Source organism: Sarcophilus harrisii, chromosome 2 (assembly GCF_902635505.1).
Source record: "Sarcophilus harrisii chromosome 2, mSarHar1.11, whole genome shotgun sequence".
In the NCBI taxonomy this organism is placed as follows: Eukaryota; Metazoa; Chordata; class Mammalia; order Dasyuromorphia; family Dasyuridae; genus Sarcophilus; species Sarcophilus harrisii.
In genome coordinates this window covers 433,420,492-433,446,927 of record NC_045427.1, presented here as the reverse complement: position 1 = coordinate 433,446,927, position 26,436 = coordinate 433,420,492, and the positions used below count along the sequence as shown (strand labels likewise).

The following is a 26,436-nucleotide window of genomic DNA, read 5'->3' as shown; positions in this document are numbered from 1 at the left end:
CCACTAGAAATTTCCCTTCTAGGAATTGTATGTGAGGTGGGGGATAAATGTGGATCTGACATATAAGGAATTAAAAATATTTTCTGGTTCTTTTCATTTCAGATTCAACTTTCACGTATCAAACCGCCCTGGGTGGTTAAAGGTCAGCCCGCTTACCAGATATGCCCCCGCATTGTCCCCAACACAGAACACTCCAGCCGGGGCAGAACTGGTGCCAGAACTCTCGCAGACATTAAGGCCCGCGCTCTGCAAGCCCGAGCCCAGAGAGAAGCTGCCACAGCCTCCATTGGAGGTGGGGGTGGGCCAGGGGGAGGTGGTGGAGGGAACACCGATGAAGGAGGCGGTGGAGGTGAGGCTAGTGACCATCCCGAGCACAGGGGAGCCAAGAGGACTCACGGAAGGTGTGCGCCAAATATACAACGAACACAACTATTGCCGCCTGGTCATGTCATAGATGGGGAACAAGCCGTGTTAGAGACTCCTGAAGGCGACTGGCTGCTGTCTGAGAAAGACAACTTGTCCTCTCCTCCCATGGGAGAAGAAGGCTGCATGTTTCAGAGAATTGCTGGCATTCTCACAAGTGAGTCAGAAGAGGCTCTGCCACCTCTCACTGTTGTTTCTCATGACCAGCCAAATGATGCTGTGGTGCAGTCATCTTCCGACACCCTAGTTCAAGACAGGTTGAATGAGAAGCCTGATTTGCCTACTGATGTAAGGACTGAACATGAGTCTTGTGCCACTTCTCAGAAAGGGAAGAGTGACGAACAGGGACAGACAGTTGTCTCAGAGAATGATTCTATTCAGTCTCAGGTAGGAGAAGTTGTCTTAGAAAAGGCTGACCAGGCCCAAAGTTTGGACTCTAATTCCACTGTGAAGGACTCTATACATTCATTGGTACCCAGTCTAATCCCTGATTTGTTATTGGATGAAAGGCAGCAAGATGGACTGTTGAATGAGGTAGGACTTAATGACCCAAATCCACCCACAAAGGAAAGCAGCGCTGGCCAAGAGAACTCGAAAGATGAAGAAGCTCTTGTTGCTGACAGTGTAACTTCTTGGTTATCTGACTCATCCAATGTCCAGACAGTACAACAGCAAGAGCTGGACTCTAGGGAAAGCACCTCAACTATTGAACTGCACAATGGAAGTGACCCAGAGAAAAAGGTTACTTCTCAAACATTGGATTTACTCAGTTGCCACCCTGCAACCCGAGATAGCATTAATCCTTCTGATAATCTTCCTCAACTTTGGGAACTCTCAACACAAGGAGATATGGATAATGTCTGTAAACAGATTGAAGAAGTTCAAACACTTAAAATTAATGGAGATTGTGAAGCACTGAGTACTCACAGTGAGTCAACAGACACGGCCTCTGACTTGGAAGCTGAGCTAACAGAAGACAGTGCAGAGACAGATCCAGATCCGGGCCTCCAACCCAGTGCTGGGCAAGCTGCTGTTGGACAAGAATCTTCGTTTGTGAGCGTGGCTGAGAAACGTGATTGGAATCAATCTGACTCTTCTTTAAATACTAACGGAGAGCCGTGCAAGGCAGACTTGCTTTCAGTAACTGCAGTGGACAAAGGGCTTGAGCTTCAAAGCTGGGTGTCTCATGTATCTGTTCCTCTGGAGCCCACTGAGTCTTTACCACAAGTCAGTTCCGAAAAACAACCAGGGTCTCCATGCCTTGCCCATACGATGCCATCAGCCGAGGCCAATAATCCACTGGTGATGCAGTTGCTACAGGGCGACTTGACCTTGGAGAAGGTACTGCCAGCAGCACATGATACTACCAAATTGGAAGCTACACAGCCATTATCTGAAAACATGGAGCAGAGTAGCAATGGTTCTTTTGGAGAATCTGCTCACGATCCTGAGACAGATGGAAATGTTGCCGGGAGAAATAGCTCTATCTCTAGTCCCCCAAGGGCTTTAAGGGATCTGCTTCCACAGGAATGCCATAATCCTGGGGCAGTGTTTCCTAAGCCCAAGAGTATGCAGGCTGTCCCTAACACTCCCCCAAAGATCTCCAAGGTTATCCCTGATGCAGGCTCCCCACAGCCATCGGCAAACCTGGTAGGATCTTCTGGGAAAGTGGAAGAAATGGAGTCCAAAGAAAAATTCTCTTCCTGCAGTTTTGAAGAGCAAAAAGAGTTGACTGTATCCCCCAGCCTGCCACAACACAATAATGTAGATTCAGCCCTGGGTAAAAGTCCAGGAAAGCAAACTACCACGAGGATACCTCGGTTCTTGTCTCCAAATGTGATCTCCATTGGTCCCAATCAAATCTCTGGGGCCCCAGTGGACAAAACCTATGTTGGTGGACAAGGGAAAAAGCTTTTTGGCTCTGGATTCCTTGGGAACACAGCTGTGGCCCTGAATCATTCCAGGTCAGTGGAACCCCTGCCTCCCAACATCCCTAACGTGGAGCCAGCTTTTCCTAGTAAGAAACCAGGATTAAGCAAAAGCATAGTATCTGGAGGAGGAGGAGAAGATGGAGGAGGAGTCCAGACATCAAGAGCCGAATGGTCCTCAAAGCAACCCCCCAGCTCTTTTAACAGCATCAAGAATGAGAACGTGTTGGCCTGTGGGGGTGGCCCTCCCAAGAGTAATGCAGAGAACAAGAAAGCCATTGGCCACAAACCTTTTGAACTCATGGAGCATTTTCAAGGGATGCCCCTTGTCATGGATTTGCCATTCTTCAAGCTCCCCAGAGAACCTGGAAAAGGGCTCAATCAACCATTAGAACCTTCTTCCATCCCCTCCCAGCTCAATATCAAGCAGGCATTTTATGGGAAGCTTTCTAAGCTGCAGTTGAATTCTGCCAGTTTTAATTATTCATCTAGCACACCGGCCTTTCCCAGAAGCCTAGCTGGGAGTGTGATGCAGCTTAGCCACAAAGCAAACTTTACTGCAAACCACAGTGCATCACTCTCTGTGCAAATGTTCACCGATAGCAGCAACATGGAAGAAATCTCACTCAAATGCTCCTGTAGCCTAAAAGCTATGATTATGTGTAAAGGATGTGGGGCATTTTGTCACGATGACTGTATAGGACCCTCAAAGCTTTGTGTATTGTGCCTTGTGGTGAGATAATAAATTATGGCCATGGGAAAAAAAATGTATATTTAGTGTGTGTATTTTGATAATGATCTGAAATCTGTACACAAGAAAATATTATTTGTTATAATAGAGACAATATTACACTGAGCAGGAACCACGCCTGTTTTCCCTCCCCCCAAGTCTACAACACTCAAGTCTTCTGTTCACTGAGCTTCTCGGGTTTGCAGAAGATCATCTCTTACTGAAGGGGTTTTTTTCTAACTCAACACCATTATAGAGACTTTGTTGAACCTCCCAAGTCTAACCCCTGAATCTGAGAGGCTGCCTGCCTTCCAGTGGGTCCTGTGTAGGAGCCACTTGACCTTCAACAGAACTGGTAAGAGGAGCTAGAAGGCTGAGTTCTCTATGAGGGGCCGAGTTAGGTTAGGAGCTTCCTTGCTTAAACAGAACAATTTCAGTCTTCCACTTGATTCTTGTCACCTGTTTTTCTGCTACTTTGCAACAAGTCAGCATTTTCCTCCCCAACTGACTGCCCGACTGCCCTCCTGCCCTCTCTCCCACTCTCCTAAGTGAAGGGAGAATCTTTGAGCTCCTCAGAGCCGAGTGAGATTGCAGTAACTCAGCCCTGTCATGCAGGGCTATTGACCCACGTTTAGGCGATTGCTTAGATGGAGCCATTTTGACCCTGGGGAATTTCAACATGAGGAGTTCCTGCCTTCCACTCCTGAGAAGCAAATTTGGAAGTTTTCCTGCCTTGACATCTCTCACCGGATTGAAAGGATCCTAGACCTGTCGGAATTATGGGTTTGGAATTGGGAGGGAAGGGAGCCAGTTTTCTTGTTGAAAGACCACACACTGCTGCTGTCTCAAGACCCTGCAACTCAGGAGTTCAGTAGTGGGGCAAGTGACTTTCCACCTCAGAGACCTTCTCCAGACCATTTTGGACTTGCTGTGAGTCGGCAGCTGTGTACGTGAAAGTCATTTTACAGTTCAAAGCAGTGTGTGTTTCTTATTTTTATATTTTTAACTCTTTATTCTTGGATGTATAAAGTGAAATATTTGGCTCTTGTAAGTATACTCTATGCATCTCTAATGTTTTATCATGTATTTATATGTTGTACACAGTACTGGCCAATTCTGTAAATGGATGTATTGTACATAGAACATAAAGGTCTGTTCCCTTATTTTCAGTCTTCAGCAGTATTGCATTCAAATGGTGTTAGTTACTAATTTACATCTGTAGTCAGAGCCACTGTATTCTGGTCCATCCGATGTGAGGGTGGGCTCAAGGAGGTATTTCCTGTCAGATCCGCCAGGCTCTCTCTCACAGAGGTAATTGTGGGTAGGCTGACTGCAGGTGCAATTTCAAGGTCAACCTGCCTACACCTTGCCGAACAAATACATTTTGCTCCTTTGCGCCTTCTTTTTAAAGGTCTAAATTCTGCAGCCGTGGTTTTTTGCTGCCACATACATCGTAGCAGATCTCCAGGAACATTTACAAGGAGGCGCCCTTTGTCACGGACAGTATTAATTGCTGTGGGGCCCCCTCACATGTTCCTCGGCAGCACGAGGAGTGTCCTCACGGGTTTGAATTCAGTGTAGTGAGCTAACTGTAAGGGAGCCCAGTAAGCCTGATCGTCTTGGAAAATGTGGTCGCGTGGGTTGGTTTGGCCTGACTTTGGATGGTAGAATTGGGAAGATAAGAGTATAATGTTGGTTTTCCTCCCCAGCCGATTTTTAGTGAGTAGGCTCATCTGTCAGTCTTCATGCTCTGTCCCCTCTTCTTCCCTGTTCCTCCCTTTCTTGTATCCTTTCTTGTTACATACTTGACTCTCCTGTTTAATTTTAATTTCCCCATGTGAGTGCTTCTGTAAGAAGTATACAGTTTGTATGGCAACAGTGCATTTAATTGAATTGAGTCAGGATCATTCACTTGTCCCTCTCTGGCCTCTCCCCCTCCCTCATCCACTTCTTCCCTTTAAATTCATTGTGGCAACTTTGTGATATGAAGTATGAGAGAGAACAAAGTGGTGATTTGAAATGCGGTATTGGCAAGTCGGTGACAATTTCAAAAGCCTGTTTACCAAAGATAGGGAGCAGAGAGCCCAAGCCCTTTTGAGCCTCTTCTTCCTTCTTCGCTGTGTCCTTTGGGGCCACTATAGTGTACAGTTTGAAACTGGTCTGGCCTGCAGAGCTGTCCAGAGAAAGCACTGCTCTTGTATGTCCCTTGTGGTATTGGAAAAAAATAAACTTTCTGTAAAATCTGCATTTGTGGTTTCAATTATCTTACCAAGTAGTCTGTTATTTGGAGTATGCACATTTCACTGATTTGGGGGTACTAAGTACAGGACGGAGAAAAGACTTCATTTCCTTCTGGGTATTTTCCATGAAAAACATCATGTGATATTGGTCCAATTGTAGTGATCCCTTTGCTTCATTGAATTTATGAAGGGGTGTGTGAGAGAGAGAGAGAGAGAGAGAGAAAACTGAATAAGGACAAGGTAAACTTTCTGTTGTCTAATCTTTCCTTGCCCTAAGTCGAAAACTATAAAGCCCTTCTCCTGAATTTTGTCTTTAAAATTGCAAGCAAAAACTGACTCGCATTGTACTCCTGTGCTTCTTTCAGGTAGTAATGAAGGAGATGGTCAGTAGGCCCATCACAATTAGGGAGCTGTTAATACTTTTCAAATGATTTATATGCATTAACTAAAGTATGTTGAACAGAACAGTGGAAGACCTGAACCTTAGTTTTAGGTGTGGCAATTGAAACTGAGCTAACCTCAGACATTGCTTATGTAGTCTACATACTTGGAACTGATTGAACTACCTTTTAACTGCCTTGCAAGTTAATTTTTTGTTAGACCTAATTTATGCTAATCACAAAATCAATCGCCAAGCATTTATTAAATGTCCAGTGTGCACCAGCAATACGCTGGGTGTGGAGGATACAAAGGAACTGAAGCAAGCCCTGCATCTAAGAAACGTAAATTTCAAGTTAAATGATAGATTAGTCTGGATAGTCTCGAGTTGGTACTGCTTGACATTCTAGACATCCAGTCCACAAGAGGTAACTTTGTATTGAGTTGTCCCAAATTCTTCTGACTCCAGCTTTAGTTTTGTTGAACAGTCATAAGAATTAGGATAGGATAGGAAGACATCAATGGATAGGAAATGGATAGAATTAATCTGGTTCCATAGCACAGGAGAATGTTTTGTTCAAAGTATGGAAGGAATATGATACTAATTGGAATTTATTTTTTAATTTAACTTGCCTATTAAACCCTTTAAAAAATTGTGGAGGGAGAAAATTTTGGAAAGGTAAATGTTGAAAACTATCTTTGCATGTATTTGGAAAAATAAAATACTATTCAAAAAACCCCAGACAAAATAATTTAAAAATTGCATAGATAACTAGTATATGTGGACAAAAATATGATTAGGAAACTCCTGTAAGATAAGGGCTTTTTCATTGGCTCTTAAGCAGGCTAGCATATAAATGACAGATTGATGGAGTAAGGAAAGGGTACTGTACTCGACAGTAACTAGCTGAATGACCACTGGTAAGTTGGTCTGTTCCATCTTGGAGTTGGAGGGGGAGGAACACTTTGTTAAAACTCAAAATGCCTCAGAAATGTGAGTTGTTAGTAAAAGGAGCTAATTGGATTTTTCCAGTAGCAGTAAGTTGCATTACTATTGGAAATTTTTCACCAGAATGAAACTTAACTTAGTGTTAGGTCCCCTCGCCAACTGTACTAGAGGCTAGAGATAGAATCTACTCTTGGAAGAGAGAGGAAAAGGAATACTCTCCTTGACCTCCTTTCCCCCCAAAAGAAAGAGCATAAGTTGTTTAGATTGCGATCAGATACTAGTACTAACTAGGAAGAGACTTACTAGGCCAAGGAGTCCTATCCCCATTATAGAGGAAAGTGAGAAGGAAATAATTCAGCGATAATCACATAATTAATGGCAGACACAACTAGGTCTAGAACTCAGATCTGCCAGCTGTCAATCCACAGCTTTTCCTACTTCATGAAGTTAACTTTAAAACAACATATAAAAAGTACCTTAGTTGGTAGAACATGGTGGGATTGGATTCTTGACAAAAGCATTCCCTTCAGGACTCACCTTGAACTTGTGAATCAGAAATTGATTTCCCAAAATTCAATTCATATTTGAAATCTACCTATAATATAATTGAATGTTTAAAACTCTCTGGAAATCACTTCTTGCTCTAGATCTAGAAATTCCTATGATTTCCCCCTCCTCAATTAACTTAAAAACTCACATTTAAAACCGCTTTCTGGGAATCATTTCAAAAAAAAAACCATAGAAAGTAACCAACACTAGTGACAGTAAGATCAGAATGCCAAGGGAGCAGCCTATCGTGAATCAAGTGCTGTTCTTCAAATTGGAGCAGCACAGGTACCTTTGTGATGATCATGGCTTGTTCTTCTTTGGTATGGCTTCCTCAGAAATGGAAATTTTTCTGATGGATTGCCTTTGGGAAATAATTAGCTTGCTGAAGCAATGTCTTTTATAAGTTCCTCCGAATATCCATGTGGCTGTAGGGGCTTAATGCATGATTATTTAAGGAGAAGCAAATCTTATTTTCTGTTTGTCAGATCACATGTGGAACAATTTGCTTTCTGGATGTCCATGAACAAGCATTTATTAAATGCTTATGTTCTAGGCATTGCAAAGTACTAGGGTTACAAAGAAAATAAACATGGTTCCTGCCTTCAAGGAACTCATGCTCTAATGGAGATAACATGCAAAAAATTGAACGACAGGATTTTTGCAGTGGAAGATAATCTTGGAGGAAAGCAATTGTGTGTGTGTGTTGTATTTTAATCTCAGAGGAAAAATATTGCTCTGTTTGTGGGCTTGGGCATGCAGAGGTGTTGCTCACATGAATTAATTGAAAAAGTCATGCATATGGTGGGATTTGAGTTCGCAAGGAAGCCAGGAAGCATGCCAGGCACGAAGGACAGCCAGTGACAGAGTGAGACCTGTACTTCGAAGAGATCCCTGACTGCCATCTGGGGGTAGATTAAAGTGAGAAGAGACTTGAGATGGGGAAATCCATCAGAAGTCTTTTGCAGTATTCCTGCGTAATAGGGCTAAGGTGAAGAGAGCCTGCAGTAATGTGGCGGAGAAAATAGATTTAAAAGAGAGCTGGGAAAGTAAAAGCAAAACTTGGCAACAGATTGTTTATGTGAGGTGAGGGTGAATTAATAGAATCTCAGTTGCTAGATCTAATGGCAATTTTTTTCAGACTTTAGACTTCCACACCTCTGCAGCCCAGCACTGTTGATTACCTTCTTTTCCTAGATAATCTGATTTTTTTTTTTTTTTTTTTTTTTTTGGTGACACTGATGTCTTTTAGTTCTACTTGTCTCCTCTGCTGGTTCTTTGTCAAAATCGTGTACATTTTAGAAAAGTCATTGGCAAACTGAAGTGGACTGGGGGATGGAGGAAGCAAGATGGGATGAGGATTGGGACCATGTTATAAATGAATCAGGTGACAGAATTGAGAATGTTTAACCTACAGGAACTGAGAGGTGAGAATTTAGTGTGGTCTTTGCATATTTGAAGCATCCTTGTTTATGAGAGGAAATAGAACTTGTCCTAGGCCTATTTGGGGACTGTCCCAGAGAATTGCTTTTAGTTCATCCCAAGAAAGGATTCAAAACTGTCAAATGGAGGAATGGGCTGCTTGAGGAGGCTGTAAACTGTCTTTTGAGACTAGATGATAGGGATGTTGTAGACTGTGATTCCTATTTTGTTTACTGGACTTGAGGACCTCTGAAGTTCCTTCTAGCCCTGAGAGATTCATTTATTGCTTACTTATGCTGCAGGCAGAACTTGAACCTCGTGGTGGTTTTCCTTGGGTACTGAAAGCTTGCTTAAAAAGAAATGGATGTTCACTTTGATCACCAGATGCAGAGTACTAAGCAGTCTGTTTGTTATACAGTGTGTTTATTAAGTAGATTCAGTCTTATATATGATATACAGATTCCAAAGAAAAAGGATTCCACGTACTTATGAAATCAGTGCATTTAGCAAGTAATACCATGGAGAGAACAGCTTGATTAACAGCTCATTGGTCTTTTGTTAAGTGAGGGGGAGGGCGTTGGCCTGTGCTAATCATTCCACAAACAAAACAGAATTCAGTTGCATCACATAGAATAGACACACATTCTAAGAATTAAAATATTAAGCCACATTTACTGGAAAAAACCCACTATATAGAACACAAATAATTTTTATAGAGAGCATTGAGGAGGAAGTCCTCATCTGCTTAAAAAAGCCACGTTAAGTTGCATAGGTGCATCTCTGTAAAAATATAATTTAGAGGTGAAATAATTGATTAAGCAGTAAAGTGTCACCTTTAGAATTTGGAGTCCTTCCATTGTCTTAAGTGCTTGCTATCTGAGCCTCTCCCAAAAGGTGGTGATTCCCTCCTGGGTCCCTAAGTGTCCCAGGTGAGTACTGAAGACACATTTGAAAGCGTCAGATTGATACTTTCCTAATAACCTGCAATTGTGCCAAAGGGGAAAGGCCTACTGGGCTTGTCCCTTGATAGCCATTTGGACCCAAAGGCTGGAATAACTTCTGCTTTATCAAGAGGAGAATTGGACCCATTTAGGTGACGACAATTCTCCATCTATGCCTCTTGCCAACCGAAGAAATCAAGAGGTGTCCTTACTTTGACTATCACTGCTAGACCAACCACAAGACAAAGGACCGTGGGCCATCCATGCAAAAAGGAAACAATTTGCTAGTTCCAGAAGCGTTTGTAGCAAATCCTAGATCTGTTGTGGTCAGGTTAAAAAATTATGTTTCTTTTTTCTCTCTTAGGTGGAAACACAGGTAAAAGAGGAGAGAGATTTGTGGCTTTGCTAAGCAGATGAGTTGAGTGAGGCGCATCTTCCTCCTCAACAGTGAGTCTTGCAGACCACACAGGGATGGGGGGATCTGTACATGTAAACAGTACACTTTCACTGAGTCCAAAATTAGGAGCCAAAAGACAAAAGGTTCACATTGGTCTTAGGTAGATACAGGCAAAGAATTGAGCTCTTGAGCTCGGAACCAACAAAAACCAAAAATTTCTAAAGCACCACTAAATTATATAAAAATCAGACCATGGACGGATTGAAACTGGTATTCTGGTGAAATACTACACTACCTTGTAAAAAGTTTTACAAAAAATTACAAATTAAAAGTATATTAACCCTCTGAGTTCAAAGCAGCATTTTGAAAATGGACTGGTAGTTAATCCGCCAGCCACCCCTGGAATGGTGAGTGGCCCTTTGGATTGGGAATAGACAGGGTCTCACCTGTTTGGAAATCCTCTGAACACTTTTCCCCCTCGTTGCAACACTGTCCTCAGGAATCGAATAATCCATGTGTACAAGGTATGAAGGTAAAGATGAATTTCCGATGGGCTAAACACAATCATGGGTTTCTCCCATGGGTTTGATCTACAGAGTCTCAAGTCCTGATCATCGCCCCTCTCCTCGTTTACAGCTTGCCTTCCCTAATCATCTAAGCCCTGTCCCAAACATTTCTTGCTGTTGTGTTCCGCTTCCATCCTTTCCTTTTTCTCTTAGAATCCAAAATGGAGTTTGGCCCTTAGGCCCTTCCTTAAGAATTTAGGACAGTTGAGACACGGCCTTTGAAACAGCCTTAGGGAGCACAGCTGCAGTTGGAATGGAGGTCAGGGCAGACATGAACATGTTCTTCAAACCTACAGCCGGAACAAGCATGCTGGTACTTGGGAGACAGTGAGGAGTATGGAGTGGGGAATGGGAGGGAGGAGAGAGAAGCTGCATCTTTAAATGAGGAAAAAAAAGGCAAACCAAGAACCCAGACTTCTGTGACTATACTAGAAAATGGGGTCCTGTTTCCACTTAATAACCTGCTCCAGATTCTGCCATTCATCATTAGGGCTTCAAAACGAACTGACCCACCAGGTGCAGGTTAAACCTAGGAGGTGATGGTAACGTGATGGGGAATCTATTGTCCTTCAGCTACACCTGAGAGTCCCGTCTTCTCCCAGTGGCACGTGTTTCACATTAAACCTACACTCTTACCACAGTACTAAGGCAGGGCCGAAAGTGATCTGTTAAGACGGCTTGAACTCAGAAAAATCCAACTTCAAATGTAGCAAATGCTGCTCTTTACACAGTCCCTTGGGAGGGGAACCTCTCCCGTGTCTTACGTCAGTGTGTCAAGAGACTGATAGCTCTGGGATTAGCCTGGTTGCTGCCTCAAGAAGATGAAACGTAAGCAATTGATAACAAGAATTCTAAGGCGGCGATTGTCTCAGCCATTTTTTTTTTTTTTAAACATTAAGACTTTCACAAATTGCTCGGGGTAACATTTTGCAAAAGGTCTGTTGGTTACTTTGTAGTATTGTTCACACACAAAAATAAATATTTACACAAATTCAAATGCTGAGTGTGTGTGTTGGTGGGGGTGAGAGGGGCGTTAGGGGGTCCTGTGATCCGAACGGTGCATGGTCTGGGGAGTCTAAGGGGAGAGGCTCTGGGCACTGAAGTATGTGCTGTGATGTGGATCTGTCTTGGCTGTTTTAACCCTGATGAGGCCCAGGCTGCCCAAAAATCAGTCAAGGAGAAGGCTTATTTTGACAGAACTGGTGTGATTAAAATGGCGTGTGGGAGCCCTACTGTCCCTGGGAACAGGGTATGCAAAAGAGAAGAGCGTACCACCTCTGGTGGGGGGTTGAAAGGCAGAGTTGTGGGTTCCTCATCTTTCGGTTGCCCCTTGTCCTTTGCCACTCAACCAGGGGCCTTCCTGGCTAGAGCCAGGTCATGGGTTTTGTGCCTGGAAGGAGGAATTGTCCAATCTAGTTCCCTCCCTCCCTTCCTGAGGGAAGCCTGCCACCATCTTGAATGCTGTAAGAGGGAGAGAGACCGAGGCTAGAGAGGAGCTGGTTTGAGGGAGAGGGGTCTTGATAATGATAGCCAAGGTGGTTTGCTGGGAACCGTCTGCTCCCCTCGGCCAGGCCCCTTGGGTCCTGGTCTGCTTCGGCTGGGCAAAGGCGGCCGTCGCTGAGATAGAGGAGCTAGAAGTCTCCCAGGTCATCGGGCAGCATTTGCTGCGCTTATGGCTACTGCACATGTTGCATTGAGAGGCCTTGACGGGGCCCTTTGAGGTCTAAGCTAAGTCCCTGGCTTTAGCAGCACTGGTAGGTATTGCACTGAGCAAAAGGAAGTGCCTATAGGAAGGGAAGAAACCAGGCCAGCTTTTTTTCCTTCACACTCTAGGGACTGTGGGTTTCTTCTAGGACCATTTGCGCCCGAGGGAAGCTGGTCCCAGGAGATGCTGTGGCCCCTGCTTCCCTTAGCTTTTTACCATCACCGGTCAGCCGGGTGGAGAGGGAGGGGGACGTAGCTGCCGGACACCTTGTCTAGAGGAGCCCGGCTTTCTCCTCAGCTGCCTAAAGCCCTCCCTGTGAGGAGCGCCGAGAGCTACTTCCCTTTCCACGGCCCCGGGGAAAGGCCCGTCTCGGCCCCCCGAGGAGGCTGGCGAGAGGGGAGGTCTGTCAGGGAGCCGGCAGCTCGCTATCTACGGCCCGGTGTCTGGCTTGGCTGGTTTGGACTTGGGGGAAGCTCACTGCCCATCGTTTCTCAGATACCCAATTTGGATTCACTTCATAGTCAAGGTACTGGGGGCGGGGAAAGCTGGGGAACAGCCATTCTGAGCAGGCTCAGGGCACGTCCGTTCTGGGAAAAGCCCACGCTGGAGTGTGAGGTAGAAGACAGATGGTGACCGTGTGAGGGGGTTTGCAGAACTGGGACTGCCGCGGCAGTGGGTCTGGGATGGAGGTGGGTTTGTCTGCGGGGTGTTACATGTGTGTGAGGTCCTTCCACTTGGCGCTGCCCATGCTGAGGTTACTGACTGGAGGAGACTGTGTTCCTGTAGCAGCAGTGGGGTCTGATTGAGAGCATATCTGAGTCTAGACACGACAGCTAGTGGGTGCAGGTCAGTCTCCTGGCGGCTGACTGCGGGGGATGTGGGCTGCAAGCTCCGGGGCCTGGGCCCAAGGCCCACCCCGGGAGAAGCCGGCCTTGTTCTGCCTCTCCGCCCTGCTGCCCACCCCTCGTCACTGTAGTGATATGGAATGTTAGTTCGTAGGAATAAATTCCTTCTGATCAGACAGACACAAACTAGCAATCTGTACAAACACAAAAGAATCCATTTTCAGAAAAATAAATTACTAAGGGTAGAGGAGGAGGAGGAGGGTCCATTTTGTTTTTTCTCAATAAATATGCAATTCTGCTCACCTAAGACTTGAAAGGTAATTATCTGGGGATGGGATTCTAACGTCAGGGTCCACGAAGGTTACTCTAAATACGGCCACAGCTCCCAAGCTCCCTGTCAAGAAAGTTCAAACCCCCTCCAAAGCTGCCCGTTTGGCTTCTTCCAAGCAGGTAAGTGCACCTGTGTGGTGAGATTCAAAACAAATAAAAAGTGTCCTTGTGCCCAAAGTCCCAGGTGCTTGGAGTGTGTGTAGAAACAGCTCTTTTAGGTTCCACCCATTTTTTTTCTTTAAATAAAATGTACCAGCTAGAGGGGAAAGAGGACGCCAGGTCCTCAGCTGGGGGCAGCCCCTTTCTCTAGGGTGGAAACTGTCATGTGACACAGGAGCTCTCCGGGCGCTGGGGCGTCAGTTTTGCTGCAATATGAGGTTTTCCAGTTCGTCCGCAGACCTCAGGAGAAAGGCGGCAGACTCTCGGTAGCCAGCGATGAGCTGCCGCACTGCGCTGATCTCCGTGGGGCTGAGCTGGGCAGTGGCCATGCCCCGGCTGGTGCTGTTGCTGGAAGAGGAGGAGGAGGAGGAGGTGGTGGTGGTGGTAGTGGTGGTGGTGGCGGTGGTGGAGGCAGCCCCGCCTTTCATGCTGAGATCTGTAGGACCTGGGGACGGGACAAGCCAGAATTACAAAGGGGCCGATGCCGGTCTGTCTGCCCGCCCTGCTGGTGCCCCCAGCTAAGCTGTAAGGCGGGGGCGTGGCAGGGGCGGCGGGGAGCGGGCGGGGGGCACCCGCCATGGTCCCGCCGGCCCCGGCACCGAAAGGCGCCAGGACGTAACAGAGCTGACCATGACTGTAACAGAGCCGGCCGTGACCGGGTTCGGAGCCCAGAACCCCCCACGCTGGGGAGCCCCTCTCTGAGCCTCAGTTTCCTCACCCCTAGAACGAGGCTGGTTATTTTCACTAATCTCACAGGCTAGTGAGGGCAGCTCTTTGTAAATCTAAGTGACCGAGAGCCAGACACGACCTGGAGAGGCAGAGCTGAGCTGAGGGCAGCGTGTGTCCTGCACCACACATACACATATAAACTTCGTGAATCACCATCGGCAGGAAAGAGTCTGGGACTTAGTCCTCGGAGACCTGGGCTCCCATCACACCCCTTGCATCTTGGTAGAACCGCGATCCTTACATCAGTGATAATGAGGCTCCCTGACTGGAGCAAACAAGGGGAAATTAGGGCAAAAACAATGACCAGGTGGTTGGCAAGAACATCCTGGAGGAGATCTGTTCAGAACAGGGGAGTCTGGAATTAGATCAACGCGTGCCCAGGGAGAGGCTGCCGAAGGCAAGATGGAAAGTCCGTGTGTCGTTTCTTTGTGTCCTATAAAATGAGGCAGCTGGACTAAGTGCTAAGATCCTTTTCAGGTCTAACAGTGAAAGTCTTAGGGTGGTCTGCCCCCATCAGAGAAAATGAGATGTGGGAAGATAAAAGGGGGTCGTGGAGGGCTGGAAGTGGAAAATGACTTGTAACAGGAAGCTGAAGTTGAGGGGACCTTACACGTCATTTTATAGATGAGGTAACTAAGGTACAGAGAAGCCTGATAGCATGCAGGTGGAAAAGGGCACATCAGAATTCAAACTCTGATTCTGAATGTTGTGTCTGAGTTGTTGGGAAAGACATCCAACAAGCAGAACAACCTGCTGACCTCTGCACCATCCCCCAGAGTTGGGTAGCAGCGGTCACCCATATGGGGGACACCGGTGAGACAACGCTCCTAGGAGATGGGGCACAAGTCTAAAGAGCTTGGCCCACAAAACTCTTGACTCATCATACAAAATGAGAGGTAGAGAATTCAAGTGTTATTACTCGGATATTGTCAGTGAAGATGACCCTTAGATAGGAAATGACCCATCCTTCCTCACCATGTGTATAAAGTCACTTGAGTCCGGCACTCTCACCAGAACAATGGAAATGGACGGTGACCAGAACCGGTGCTCTCTGGGAGACAGAGGAATTGCAGCCTCCACGTGAAATAATAGAGAGAAAGTGGCAGATTTAAATGCCCTAAACCTGGGCTAAGCATAAGAGACAAGCCAGCCTCTCCTCTCCCATGTTACCAATGTTACCCAGTGAGGTCCACCACCACCACGAGGATGATTCAAGGGCAAGATGAAACTTGACTGTGTTATTTCTGACTCACTACACAAAGTTTGCTGTGGTCCTCAACTCTTGTGCTTTCATAATAAATCTCTGAGGGATGTAGTGTAAGTTAAGTAGGGCTCCCTTTCACCCCTTCCTTTTTCAGATGATGAAAATGAGACCCAGGGAGAAGAAGCAACCTGCCAATAGTTGCAATGAGCTGGGGACAGCTCATGAGCTGGGACACACACAGGCTTTCTGACTCTGAGGCCAGGTTAAAGCTACCCCTACACACTTGTCCTCTCAAAACCTAATCACGTAGTCTTTGAAGCAGCTGGGGGGTACAGTAGTTAAGTTCTGGACTTAGAGACCAGAAGCCCCCGAGTTTAATTCTTGCTTAGATACTTCATTTATCCTTCCTCACCAATAGAGCAATCCTCACTGAATTGCTATTATGGTGACAAAAAAGAGGTTCAGAAACTACTGGTTAGGAAGCTTTTTCTCAAAACTCTTCATTGTTTAAATCTGGAGGGGGCTTCTTAAGTTCAAAGAAGTCTAAGTTCTCTCCCATGGGGCTGAATTACATGGATTTTTTTTTTCTGAGGGAATTGGGGTCAAGTGACTTGCTCAGGGTCATACAGGTAGAAAGTATTAAGTGTCTGAGGCCAGATTTGAACTCAGGTTCTCCTGACTTCAGGGCTGGTGCTCTATCCATTACCTCACCTAGCTGCCCCACTGAATGGATTCTTAAGAAATGAACCAAAACCTGTCTCATCTAAAGCCTTTTGGTTGTAGCTTTACAGGGAGAATGAATTCTGTAATCTCATGATGTCAATTAAACAATCTCTCTATAAGACTGTAAATTCCATGAGAGTAGAGACTGGATATTCTTCCCTAAATTTTAGATCTCCTTTTGGTCACACAAAAGATGCTTAACAAATATTTATTGACTTCTTAATTTGGGGTCTTTGGCCCTGATCTTCTGAGTGACCAACTGTCCAAGTGGCCAGTGTTTTTGAGTAACAATGACCACAGCAAATGACTTTTTTTTTTTTTTTTTTTTTTTTTTTGATGTCTTCATAGGATGTTGAATTGCTATAAAGATGTAAGAGTTCTGGGGTTTCTAGTGGAAAGAGGGAAGATTTAGGTATATACTAGTTTTTAGTGCCTTACATTATTCTTCAGCTTAAAAATACAGACCTGTGTTTTGAGTGACTTGTTTTGGCCATAAAATGATAGCATTTGGTGCTTATAAAGTAGAACGACCACGAGACTTGGAGTCACTAGCATCATAAACAAGGCCATTCTGAGCATCAGTTTCTGCATCTATAAAGTGGAACTGACACAATTTGCATTATCTGTTTCATGAAAGGGCATAAAGAAACTGGCAAAACTTAAGGAAATGTGAGTTATTAGTTTAAACTTCACTAATACTTGGGAGACTTAGAATGGGATAGAATTTTTTGAGGGAGAAGGTAAAACACAAAAAGTCCTTGAAAGAATTTTTTTTAGATTGCATATGTTTCTCTATTTGGAGAAGGCAGTGGGGATGTGGTGGGGGAGTGGGGTGGGGGGCTTAGGGAGAGAACAGAATAGGAAACTAACTGGAACATGTCCAAAAGAAGGTTATCAGTTGGATGAAATCACTGGAAACCAGACCAAACAAGGAACTGGAAAGGTCTCTGCTGAAGAAGATTTAGGGAAGATAAAGCATGAGGAATTAGCATTGTTCTTCATGGCCAGAAGGGACAGAGGTAGGAACACCATGCAGAATTCACAAAGACAGATTTCACCTCAATGGAAAGAAAGGGTCCTTAAAACCAGCCCTGGTTAGGTAGTGAGTCTGCTGTTATTGCAGCACAATTTGATAGGGATGATGACTATCAAATGAATTCTTGTTCAGGTACTGGTTGGACTTAATGAGATTCTGAGTTTGTTTGGATTTTTTTCCAATAGAAATGGTCTAACAGCCTACAGGGCATCTCGCAGTAAGCCCACGAATGCTGAGAAATGACATGCATAAGATTAGTCCTTATCTAAGGGCGTGGTGCTTACCTGTTAGGCTAATGTTAGAGAAAACTCCCCTCACATTTTATTATTTTCAGGGGATGCTTGCCTAGAGGAATCAGAGGTCAGATTTGGGGATGAGGGGGAAATAACTGAGATAACTTTTACATCTTTATGGAGTAGACTGGCTGGCTTGGATGTTGGTTATCATGTCACATTCCAAGCCAGGGAAAAGCACCTTTATAGGGGAATCTAAATGTTGAGGGAAGTTGAAGCTTCATTCTTCATACACCCAAAAGAAGCAGAATATATAGATGAGAGATAAAAGCTTATCTAAGGCATCCCAAGGTACCGGCCTACTTGTACTTTCTCTCTAGCAGAAAAATGCAAGGGGTGGAGGAGTAGCCAGCAGGAGTCCTAAAAGACTTCTGAAGGACCGTTCTGATAGCCAGGATCCCAATTTACAAAAGTAAAATTGGTTTCACAAATGGTGAGTGGAATTAACAGATGGGGAGAGGGAGACTACTCACAAACTTCTATCAGAATCTTAGCTCTGAATTGGTCAGCGATTCCAGAAAGCAGCTTGAAACTCTGCTTCACAAAGTTACCAAGGGGTGTAGATCTTTTGGCCTACAACCCAGAGAGGAAAAAGTCTTATGTGTAGGAAAATATTTTAAGCATGTCTTTTTGTGGAAGCAAAGAACTGGAAACTAAGGGAGCATTCATCCATTCTTTAATTGGGGAATGGCTGAACGAATTATGGTATATTACTTTAATAGAAGTCGCAGTGCAAAGAAGTCAGGAAGACTCATCTTCCTGAGTTCAAATTCGTTCTGAGACTTATTATATATATGACCTTTCTCATATAATAATGAGACATATTATATATATGACAAACAGGCAAGTCACTTACCCCTGTTTGTCTCAGTTTCCTTATGCACAAATTGAGCCAGAGAATGAAATGGCAAACCACTCTTTTATCTTTGCCAAGAAAACCCAACGCGGGTCACAAAGAGGCAGACATCACTGAAATGACTAAATGACAAGAATCACACCAAAAGAAGAAAAGAGTTTCAGAGAAACCTGGGAGGATTTATATAAACTTATGTACAATGAAGTGAGCAGAACCAGAAGAAAAATTGATGCAATGCTCAAGCACAATTCCAGAAATCCAATGTTGAAGCCTGCTATCCGTCTCCTGACAGAGCGTTAGCTTGAGTCTGTTAAAACTCAAGAAACAAAATGAAAGATGCATTGGATATGGCGTTTTGGTTACTATGCAGAATTTACAAGGGTTTTGTGGAGTTTTTTTCAGTTGGGGGGAGGTGGGAAGGAAAGAAAATAAATGCTTTTTAATTGGAAAAATCCAAGTAAGGTGTCCTTTGTAAAAAGGCTATTGCAATAGTCCAGTAGTAAAGTGATCAGGGAGTCTGTACCAGAGTAATGGGTAAGAGTGAATAGAAAAGGATGTAGATGAGAGCTATTGTGAAGGTAGTAATGAACAAGTCTTGGCAACAGATGAGATATATGGAGTGAGAGCCTCCTGTTCCCCTGGGGTCTCTGCCAATGGGATCCTGCTGCTCTTTTTTTTTCCTTCTGAAACACTTTGAAATCTTCTCCCTAAAGTCTAGTCTACTTAGAACATTTTGTTTTACATTATAATGATATCATTTCTCTGTCTTTTTCAGACTCTCCTATAACCCAAGTCCTTGCATTCAACAAATATTTAAGGAATGAGTGAATGAATGAGGGTAAAAGTGGGAGAGGGTAGGACTTCTCTAATGCCTGTATGACGTAAGAGGGAGGGTTTAGAAAACCTTATAATTTTAGTAAGAAAATAAATGAGGAGGATGATAACCTCTGATAAGGAGTCAGAGCCAGAAAACCAGAGGAGAGAACTCATAAAAATCATGAGTAAGGAAGCAACAGAAGATCCAAATGAATAAATCCTACTTTAGTCAATTAGAATATATAGTAATAGTAATAGTTTACATTGCCATAGTACTTTAAAGTTTATAAAACTGTTATTTACATTATTCAATTTCATCCTCACAACAACCCTCTGATCTAAGTAGGCTTGGGAGTGTTCCCATTTTGCAGACAAGGATAGAAAGGCTCAGAGAGACTAGATAATGTGCCCAAATTCACAAGTAAGTCAGACCCAAGTCTACTAATTCTAATTACTACCAAACCAGTTTTCTTTGAAAAAATGATGAGTAATTCAGAACATGCTAGAAAAGAAAAAAGTCAATATACCTCTCTTCAAAAAGAACAGGTTAGACCCTGAAAGTGAATCTCTTCTCGTTTCTTCTTGGAGAAATAACTGGTTGAGAGGCATTCTTGGGGTAAGAGTCCTAGCCTGCGTTTTATCCAAACTCTTTGAATAAGGACCTTTCACCTTTCTGAGCTGAGCCACAAAGCAAAAACAAGAATACTTATATTTCCATTCTCCCTGGTTTGTGGGAAGAACAAAATGAAGGTTGGCTATTCTCCTTTTCTCTCTCATTGAGTGTAATTGAGAGTTTTGAGTAGGCTCTAAGCTAGGGAGCTGGCTAGGTCTGAGTTAAAACCAGACTTCCACACTGAAAGGCAAATCTCTACACTGGAGGATGAGCTGCAAAGTGGAAGGCAGTTCTGATATATACAATGGAAGGAAGAACCACTGATTCCATCTAGAAGAGGGATTTTGTTTGTTTGTGTGTGTGTGTGTGTGTGTGTGTGTGTGTGTGTGTGTGTATGATGGACATCTTTTGGAAGATTAATAAAGCTTACAACTCCCTACACGGAATAATTTTTTCCCCCTGAGGCAATTGGGGTTAAATGACTTGCCCAGAGTTATACACCTAGGAAGTGTTAAGTGTCTGAGACCAAATTTGAACCCAGGTCGTCCTGACTTCAGGGCTGGTGCTGTATACACTGGGCCACCTAGCTGCCTCTAGAATAATTCTTAAATAATCAAAGGAAATATTAAATCTCAGATAGAGACTAGTACATCTAAATAAGCAATTTTATTCCCATTCAAGTTCCCATACCATTTAGAATCTTTCCATAGACCAACAACTTCTGAATCTGTGGATCCCAGGTTAAAAGCCTTTAATTTAGAAGTATTTTCTCCAAACAGATGCCAATATAATAATCGAAGTCAACAGTTCTAAGCCACTGGTCTCAATAGCCAAACCAAATCCCCTCAAGGAGCTTAAACTCTAATGAAAGACATATACAAAAATAGGTACATACAAGACAAAGTAGATATAAGATAGTATTTGAGAGGAGTTTGGGAACCAGAAAAAGCCTCCTGGAGAAGATAGAGCTTGAGCTAAATCTTGAAAGAAGTCAGGGACTTAAGAGGCAGAGCTAAAGATAAGAGTTCAGCCAGCATAAAGGTACTGAGATGGGACATGAAACATCACATGGAAAGAACAGCAAGTAGGTCAATATGGCTAGAGTTGCTCTACAGGGAATAAAGTGTAGGAAAATTGTAATGATAAGAAGATGCCATATTGTGAAGAATTTTAAAAGGCTCCTAGGAATAAAAGGGAGCCGTTGGAGTTAATGATTGAGTAAGAGTGAGTGGGCAAGAAGATCACATAAACTGATGCCTTAGAAAATAACTTCAATAGCAATGTGGCTGATGGATTGGGGAGAGAGGGGGGCAAAGAGGAAGAGGGAGACAGAGAAAGAGAGAGGGGAGAAGGAAGCAGGGAGAGAGGATGGGAGACAGACAGATAGACTTCAGGGAGAATTTGAGAATCCGAGTAGTGGCTGAGTGGAGAAAAGACAAAAACTATGAAGAAAGGAAGAGGATTTGGCAACTGACCGACAATGTGGTATAAGAATAAAGAGTTGAGGTTTGTAAATCTCTGTGACTGGAAGGAGAGCACTGCCCTTGATCGTAATGGAAAAGTACATAAGAGAAGAGGGCTTGAAGGAAAAGATAATGAGTTCTGTTCTGGACATGGTGAGTTTGAGATGCTGACAAGACACATTCAGTTTGAAATGTTCAAAAGGCAATTGAAGATGAGAAAATCAGGAAAAAGATTAGGTCTAAATCAGGGGAATCATGTACAGAATTAAGCGTCAAATAAGATGGGGGAAAAAAGATGGAGGATAGAGCTTTGGGAAATTCAGCAAGAGAGATGGAAATAGGATCAGATAGAATAAAAACCAAGAAAAGTTATTGTTTGATTGTTGCTCAGTTATGTCTGATTCTTTGAGACCCCTATGGGGTTTTCTCGGCAGAGATATTGACGTGGTTTGCCATTTCCTTCTCCAGCTCATTTTACAGATGAGGAAACTGAGGCAAACAGGATGAAGGGACTTGTCTGGGATCACTCAGCAAGCGAGTGTCTGAGGCTGGATTTGACTCGGGAAGATGAGCTGGGAAGATGAGCTGGGAAGAGGCGCAGCACTCTGCACTATGGCACCACCTAGCTGCCATCGAGAGAATTTCTCTCCGAGAAAGGTGGAGAGAAGGGATCAGTAGTGTCAGAGGCTGCTGAGCAATTAAGGACATCTGAAGATCAGCCTTGGCCGTTAAGAGGAGGCAGGAGCCACACTACAGAGGCTTAGCAGTCGAAGAAAGAGTTTAGGTGGAAAGGGGAGGAGAGATACAGAATGATAGCATCTAAAGAGGGTTTTTTTTTTTTTTAAGGATGCAAGAAATGTAGGGTGTTTGTAAACAACAGCGAATGAAGTTATAGGGAGAGACTAAAGATTGGAGAAGGAATGTTAAGGGTGGATAATTTCCTGTAAAGATGTTAGGGGACAGTACCAAGGGCTCATGGAAAAGACAGGACCATCTCCTCATCTAAGCTAGAGTGGAGGGAGGAGACAGTGGGGAACAGCAGCAAGGCAAGGAAGGATAAGGAGGAGGGGGACAAGTGGAAGTTTGACATGAGTGGCTTCATTTTTTAAAAACGAAATATAAAATGAGATGCAAGAGGAAAAAGGAGGTGCTTTGAGTTACCCATATATAATTATATAGGCCGGCCCTCCAATCCTTTCCTCTACCCTTTCCCACTAAATTGTAAATCAGGATGAGATGTCCCTGAGAGCACACTCAAAGAAAGATAGAGGATTCCCAACTTTTCCTTCAACTTATGTCTTCTTAGAAAACTCACTTCAATTCTCTGACCTTCCATAAAATGAAGGAATCTAACGAGAAAATCTCTATGGTACCATCCAAGCTCTATTCCATTCTCCAAGGGGATACTGAGAGTATCACAAAATGCTGGAGCTGGAAGAGAGCTAAGAGATCTGCTGATCCATTGCCCTCATTCTACAAAGGAGAGCCAGAGATGAGAAATGACATTGCCTCAATCATCAGTCAGGACAAGGATCTGCTCCTGACTCAGTTCCTCCCCCTTGTTTTCAAGAAATTATGTTCTTTCCCCATTACTCTATGAAATTGTTATTAACTCAAAAGAAAGATGGGGCATTGCTATAATAACAGTTTGAGCAATGGAAACCATATTAGAAAGAATTTTTTAAAAAGAGCAATCAGAGGCATCAGGGTCATGGAAGAACTAGTTCTGGTCTGCCTCTTTAATATGTGGCCAAAGACAATAAGGAAAAAACCCCTACTTTTCTGTGAAACAGGGATGGTGATGAGCATAAATGCATTCCCTCTCTTGCAGGCTGGTTGCAAGGAAAAGTGCTTTATAAACTTTAAGGAGGGTTACCAGGAACCTCCCTACCATGTCTCAATAGAGCAATAAAGATCATCTTAGGACCTGGGAAAGATGTCAATGGACTCTAAGCCTTTAATTTGAATTTAGGAATATGAGTCTTTCTGATTCTAGGGCAGTGGGGAGTTGGCTTCAGGCCTGGAGGATCTCCTCTCCCATTTTTATAGGAAGATAACATGGAAATCTGAACCTGAATCTATCAAAGTAGGAAGTATTAAAGTATGGATCTGGTTGATGATGGATTCCAAGGAACAGAATGGACAAATGTGGAGGGATGGATTTTATGGTCCATAAAAATCATGAAAGATGACAGGGAGGCAATCTGTGTTGTGAAGAGAATACTCACGCCAAGAAAAATATGGCTTACACATTTGAAAAAGGCTAATGTTTGAGTCTAAGAGTAAGAAAACAGAGTGATGGCTATCTCTACTCTCCTGTTCTGTGATTTCAAAGCATGAATCAAAAGAAGGTGCTGGAGCCCTGGAGCTGTCACTCGCCGCCAGAGAAGAGCCTCTTTAAACCAACACTGTCCCAAGGAGCTATGTCTGAAGGAAGCTATGTAAGTGGCAATATTCCCCAACCTGTATTTCCTAAGGAAAGATGTAAGGAGGCACAGGGGTAAGCAGGGAGAGGGAAATTGGATCTGAGTCTGCAATGTGATCCAGTCATGCCTCAAGCTGTGGCCGGGGTGAGGGGAGCCCTTTCAAAAGAAAATTAAGATAGTCATTGGATGGAAATCAGAGGGTACATAAGTACCCTCTATGCCCTTTTTGGTTCAGAGACTAAGGGAATGGGGTAAACAAGGCAATGAGATTAGCAACAACAGAAAGGAACTAAACTAGGCAGGGGTTTCCCTCATTTTACAATTGGGGAAACTGAGGCTCAGAAAGGCATGGTGAATTACATGGTGAATCAGTGGTGGAGGCAGGACTCAGACATCTGGACCCCTGGTCCAGACCACTTGCTACCCTGTAGCATGAGAGAAAAGACAACTCAACTCCAAAGGGTACTTAGGAGCTCAGACTTATCTCTCAGCCTCATGGATAGACAGGGAAGAAATAATTTCTTAGGGCTGTTATTTCTTTCTAGTTCAATTAATTCTTACTGGGGTTTCTCTAAAACCGGATTCAGTTTTTTGTCACTAATGGGTGACATCATATGCCATGACAAGCATGTATATGTTGAGGTTAGCTGGGGTGTACTAGGAGAGCAATGGATTTGAAGTCAGAGGCCTGTATGACCCAAGCCGTCACAAAACTTCTCTTATCTATAAAAGATAAGTTAGATCAGGAATTCTTAAAACTTTTGTGTGTCCTAGACCCATCTAACAATCTGGAAAAGCCCATGAGGTTCAGCTTCTCAGAATCATGTTTTTAAATGCATATCAGATTACAAAGGAAACTGATTATGTTGATCTGTAATTATTAAAATATTAAAGAAATAAATTCATGGGTCCCAGATTAAAAACCCTTAGACTAGTCTCTAAAGACCTTTCAAGCTTTGACAATCCATTTTAATGTTCAGTCTCAGGGCTCTTCCTGCTCTGAATCACATGATTTATGCTTAGAATAGGAGTTAGCAGCACCTGACAGAAATCCAGGAATGGGAATGGATCACTTGGGAAAGGGCAGATCAGCCCTGGGAATTCTATTTAAATTTTCCCCAGTGGCTGTGCTCATTGGCAGTTAGCTCCCTTAGGTAGCAACCTTCTTCCTTTTGGACCCCTCTGAGGAAGACATTTTTCTTTGTGTCCTGACTTGTGTTCTATGTACAATGGAAACAGCTATAAATGTCCAAATTGAGTGGGGAGGAAGGAGAATTGATGTGATCAATTAGGCCTGGGTAGGCTCCTTCAGAATACCCTATCTGATCCCCCTGCAGTGAATCAAGAGAGTGGTACAGGAATCAGGGGACTCCTGGGCCAAAGAGAAGGCTGGGAACTAAAAACCACAGCAACTGGGCAGGACCTGCAGCAAGCGAAGGAACCTCTTCCTTCCTGAGCCCTGCTCCCTGACCCTCTCCTGGAGGTTTCCATGTTATCCTGATATTTTAAAAAATGGGAGAGGAGATCCTCCAGGCCTAAAATAAGCTCCCCACTGCCCTAAAGTAGGCACATCTGTTAAAAATTTCAAGGAAGCTCTCCAGTCTCAGATTCATTCCCACCACTCTCTGGGGATGCATTGCACTTCTGCCATGTATTTCTCCATCAGAGAACTTACTATTGTCTGTGTCCTTATTATCTTGCTGGGCCAAGGGGCTTCCCGGGAGAAGTCTGTGTCTTCCCCAGGACTACAACCTATTTCTGTAAGCATTCAAGAACCTAGTTTCACTTGCACAGAGCTCCCTCCACCGACAGCTCCAAGCTGCAGCCCCTCCATGATGTTGGAGACTGCCCCATTGACCCATCCAGCGATGAGCCTCCCTGAGCTCAGCTGGTCTGGCCTCAGAGAGCCACCTGCACCCAGCCACGGCATCGGAGGATGACTTTTACCTCTGCCCCCGAGAAGCTCCTGCCTGATGTTCACCACTGAGGTGGGGAGCCAGACTGGATGATATTTCACAATGGCTTGTCCTACCTGCTTCAACCAGTGGCTAAAAGCCAATGTCAGCCTAGCACTGGGAAGTCCCAGCAAGCCAGACAGAGGAGAGACGATGGGCTCTTGCCCTCTTGTCCTCCCCTGAATTTCTTCCAGTTTTTGTATTCCCTCATCTTGGATCAAGGGGCCTATATATTACTCAGAACTGTTTAATTCTGAGGAGGCTTCTGGGAACAGAAGAAGGGAGAGGGAATGATTTAGGAAACCCAAGAACAGTGGAGCTGGAAAGGACCTCGGAGACTCACTCCAACTCCCTCATTTTATAGAGGAAAAACAAAGACCCAGAACAGAAGAGTGATTTACTTAGGACACTCAGAGTTGGGGGCAGAGAAACCAGGCTCCAACATGGGTATTCTGACTTCTGGCCTGGGGAGAGAAGGTCCAGCTCCCTTTCCCCTTGTGGGTCTTATTTTGCTCTATTTCTAAAGTAGGCATAACAGTACAACTCACATTTCTAGCCCATTTCTCTCATTTGCCCTCACTGTAATCTTAGGTGCAAGGGACAGAATATAAATTAAGAGATGAGAAAAATAAGGCTCTGAGAGGGCAAACTACTTCGTCAAGGTCACGCAGATAATACTTGGGAGAGCACAATTGTAACTCAGGTCTCTAGCCCCATTTCTGCCCATGTTTCTATCTTCCCAAGGCCTCAGCTTCGAGTGATG

The 26,436-nt window shown here is 44.1% G+C and overlaps 2 protein-coding genes across 10 annotated transcripts in view; one reads left to right on the top strand and one right to left on the bottom strand.

The window, feature by feature from the left end:
- Positions 1 to 5,326, top strand: part of ASXL1 (ASXL transcriptional regulator 1) — a 63,429-nt gene extending 58,103 nt beyond the window's left edge. For 7 of the 8 annotated variants that reach the window (XM_031954104.1, XM_031954103.1, XM_031954108.1 and 4 more), the window contains one exon: positions 103 to 5,326. In XM_031954104.1, the coding sequence (XP_031809964.1) occupies positions 103 to 3,093 (2,991 nt within the window). In that variant the 3' untranslated portion in view covers positions 3,094 to 5,326. The remainder of the gene's footprint in view (positions 1 to 102) is intronic. The other variant, XM_031954106.1, reaches the window with a different exon arrangement.
- A 6,040-nt stretch (positions 5,327 to 11,366) lies between these two features.
- NOL4L (nucleolar protein 4 like) overlaps positions 11,367 to 26,436 on the bottom strand; it is a 198,668-nt gene continuing 183,598 nt past the window's right edge. For both annotated transcript variants that reach the window (XM_031954101.1, XM_031954102.1), the window contains one exon: positions 11,367 to 14,004. In XM_031954101.1, coding sequence (XP_031809961.1) covers positions 13,757 to 14,004 — 248 coding nt within the window. In that variant the 3' untranslated portion in view covers positions 11,367 to 13,756. The remainder of the gene's footprint in view (positions 14,005 to 26,436) is intronic.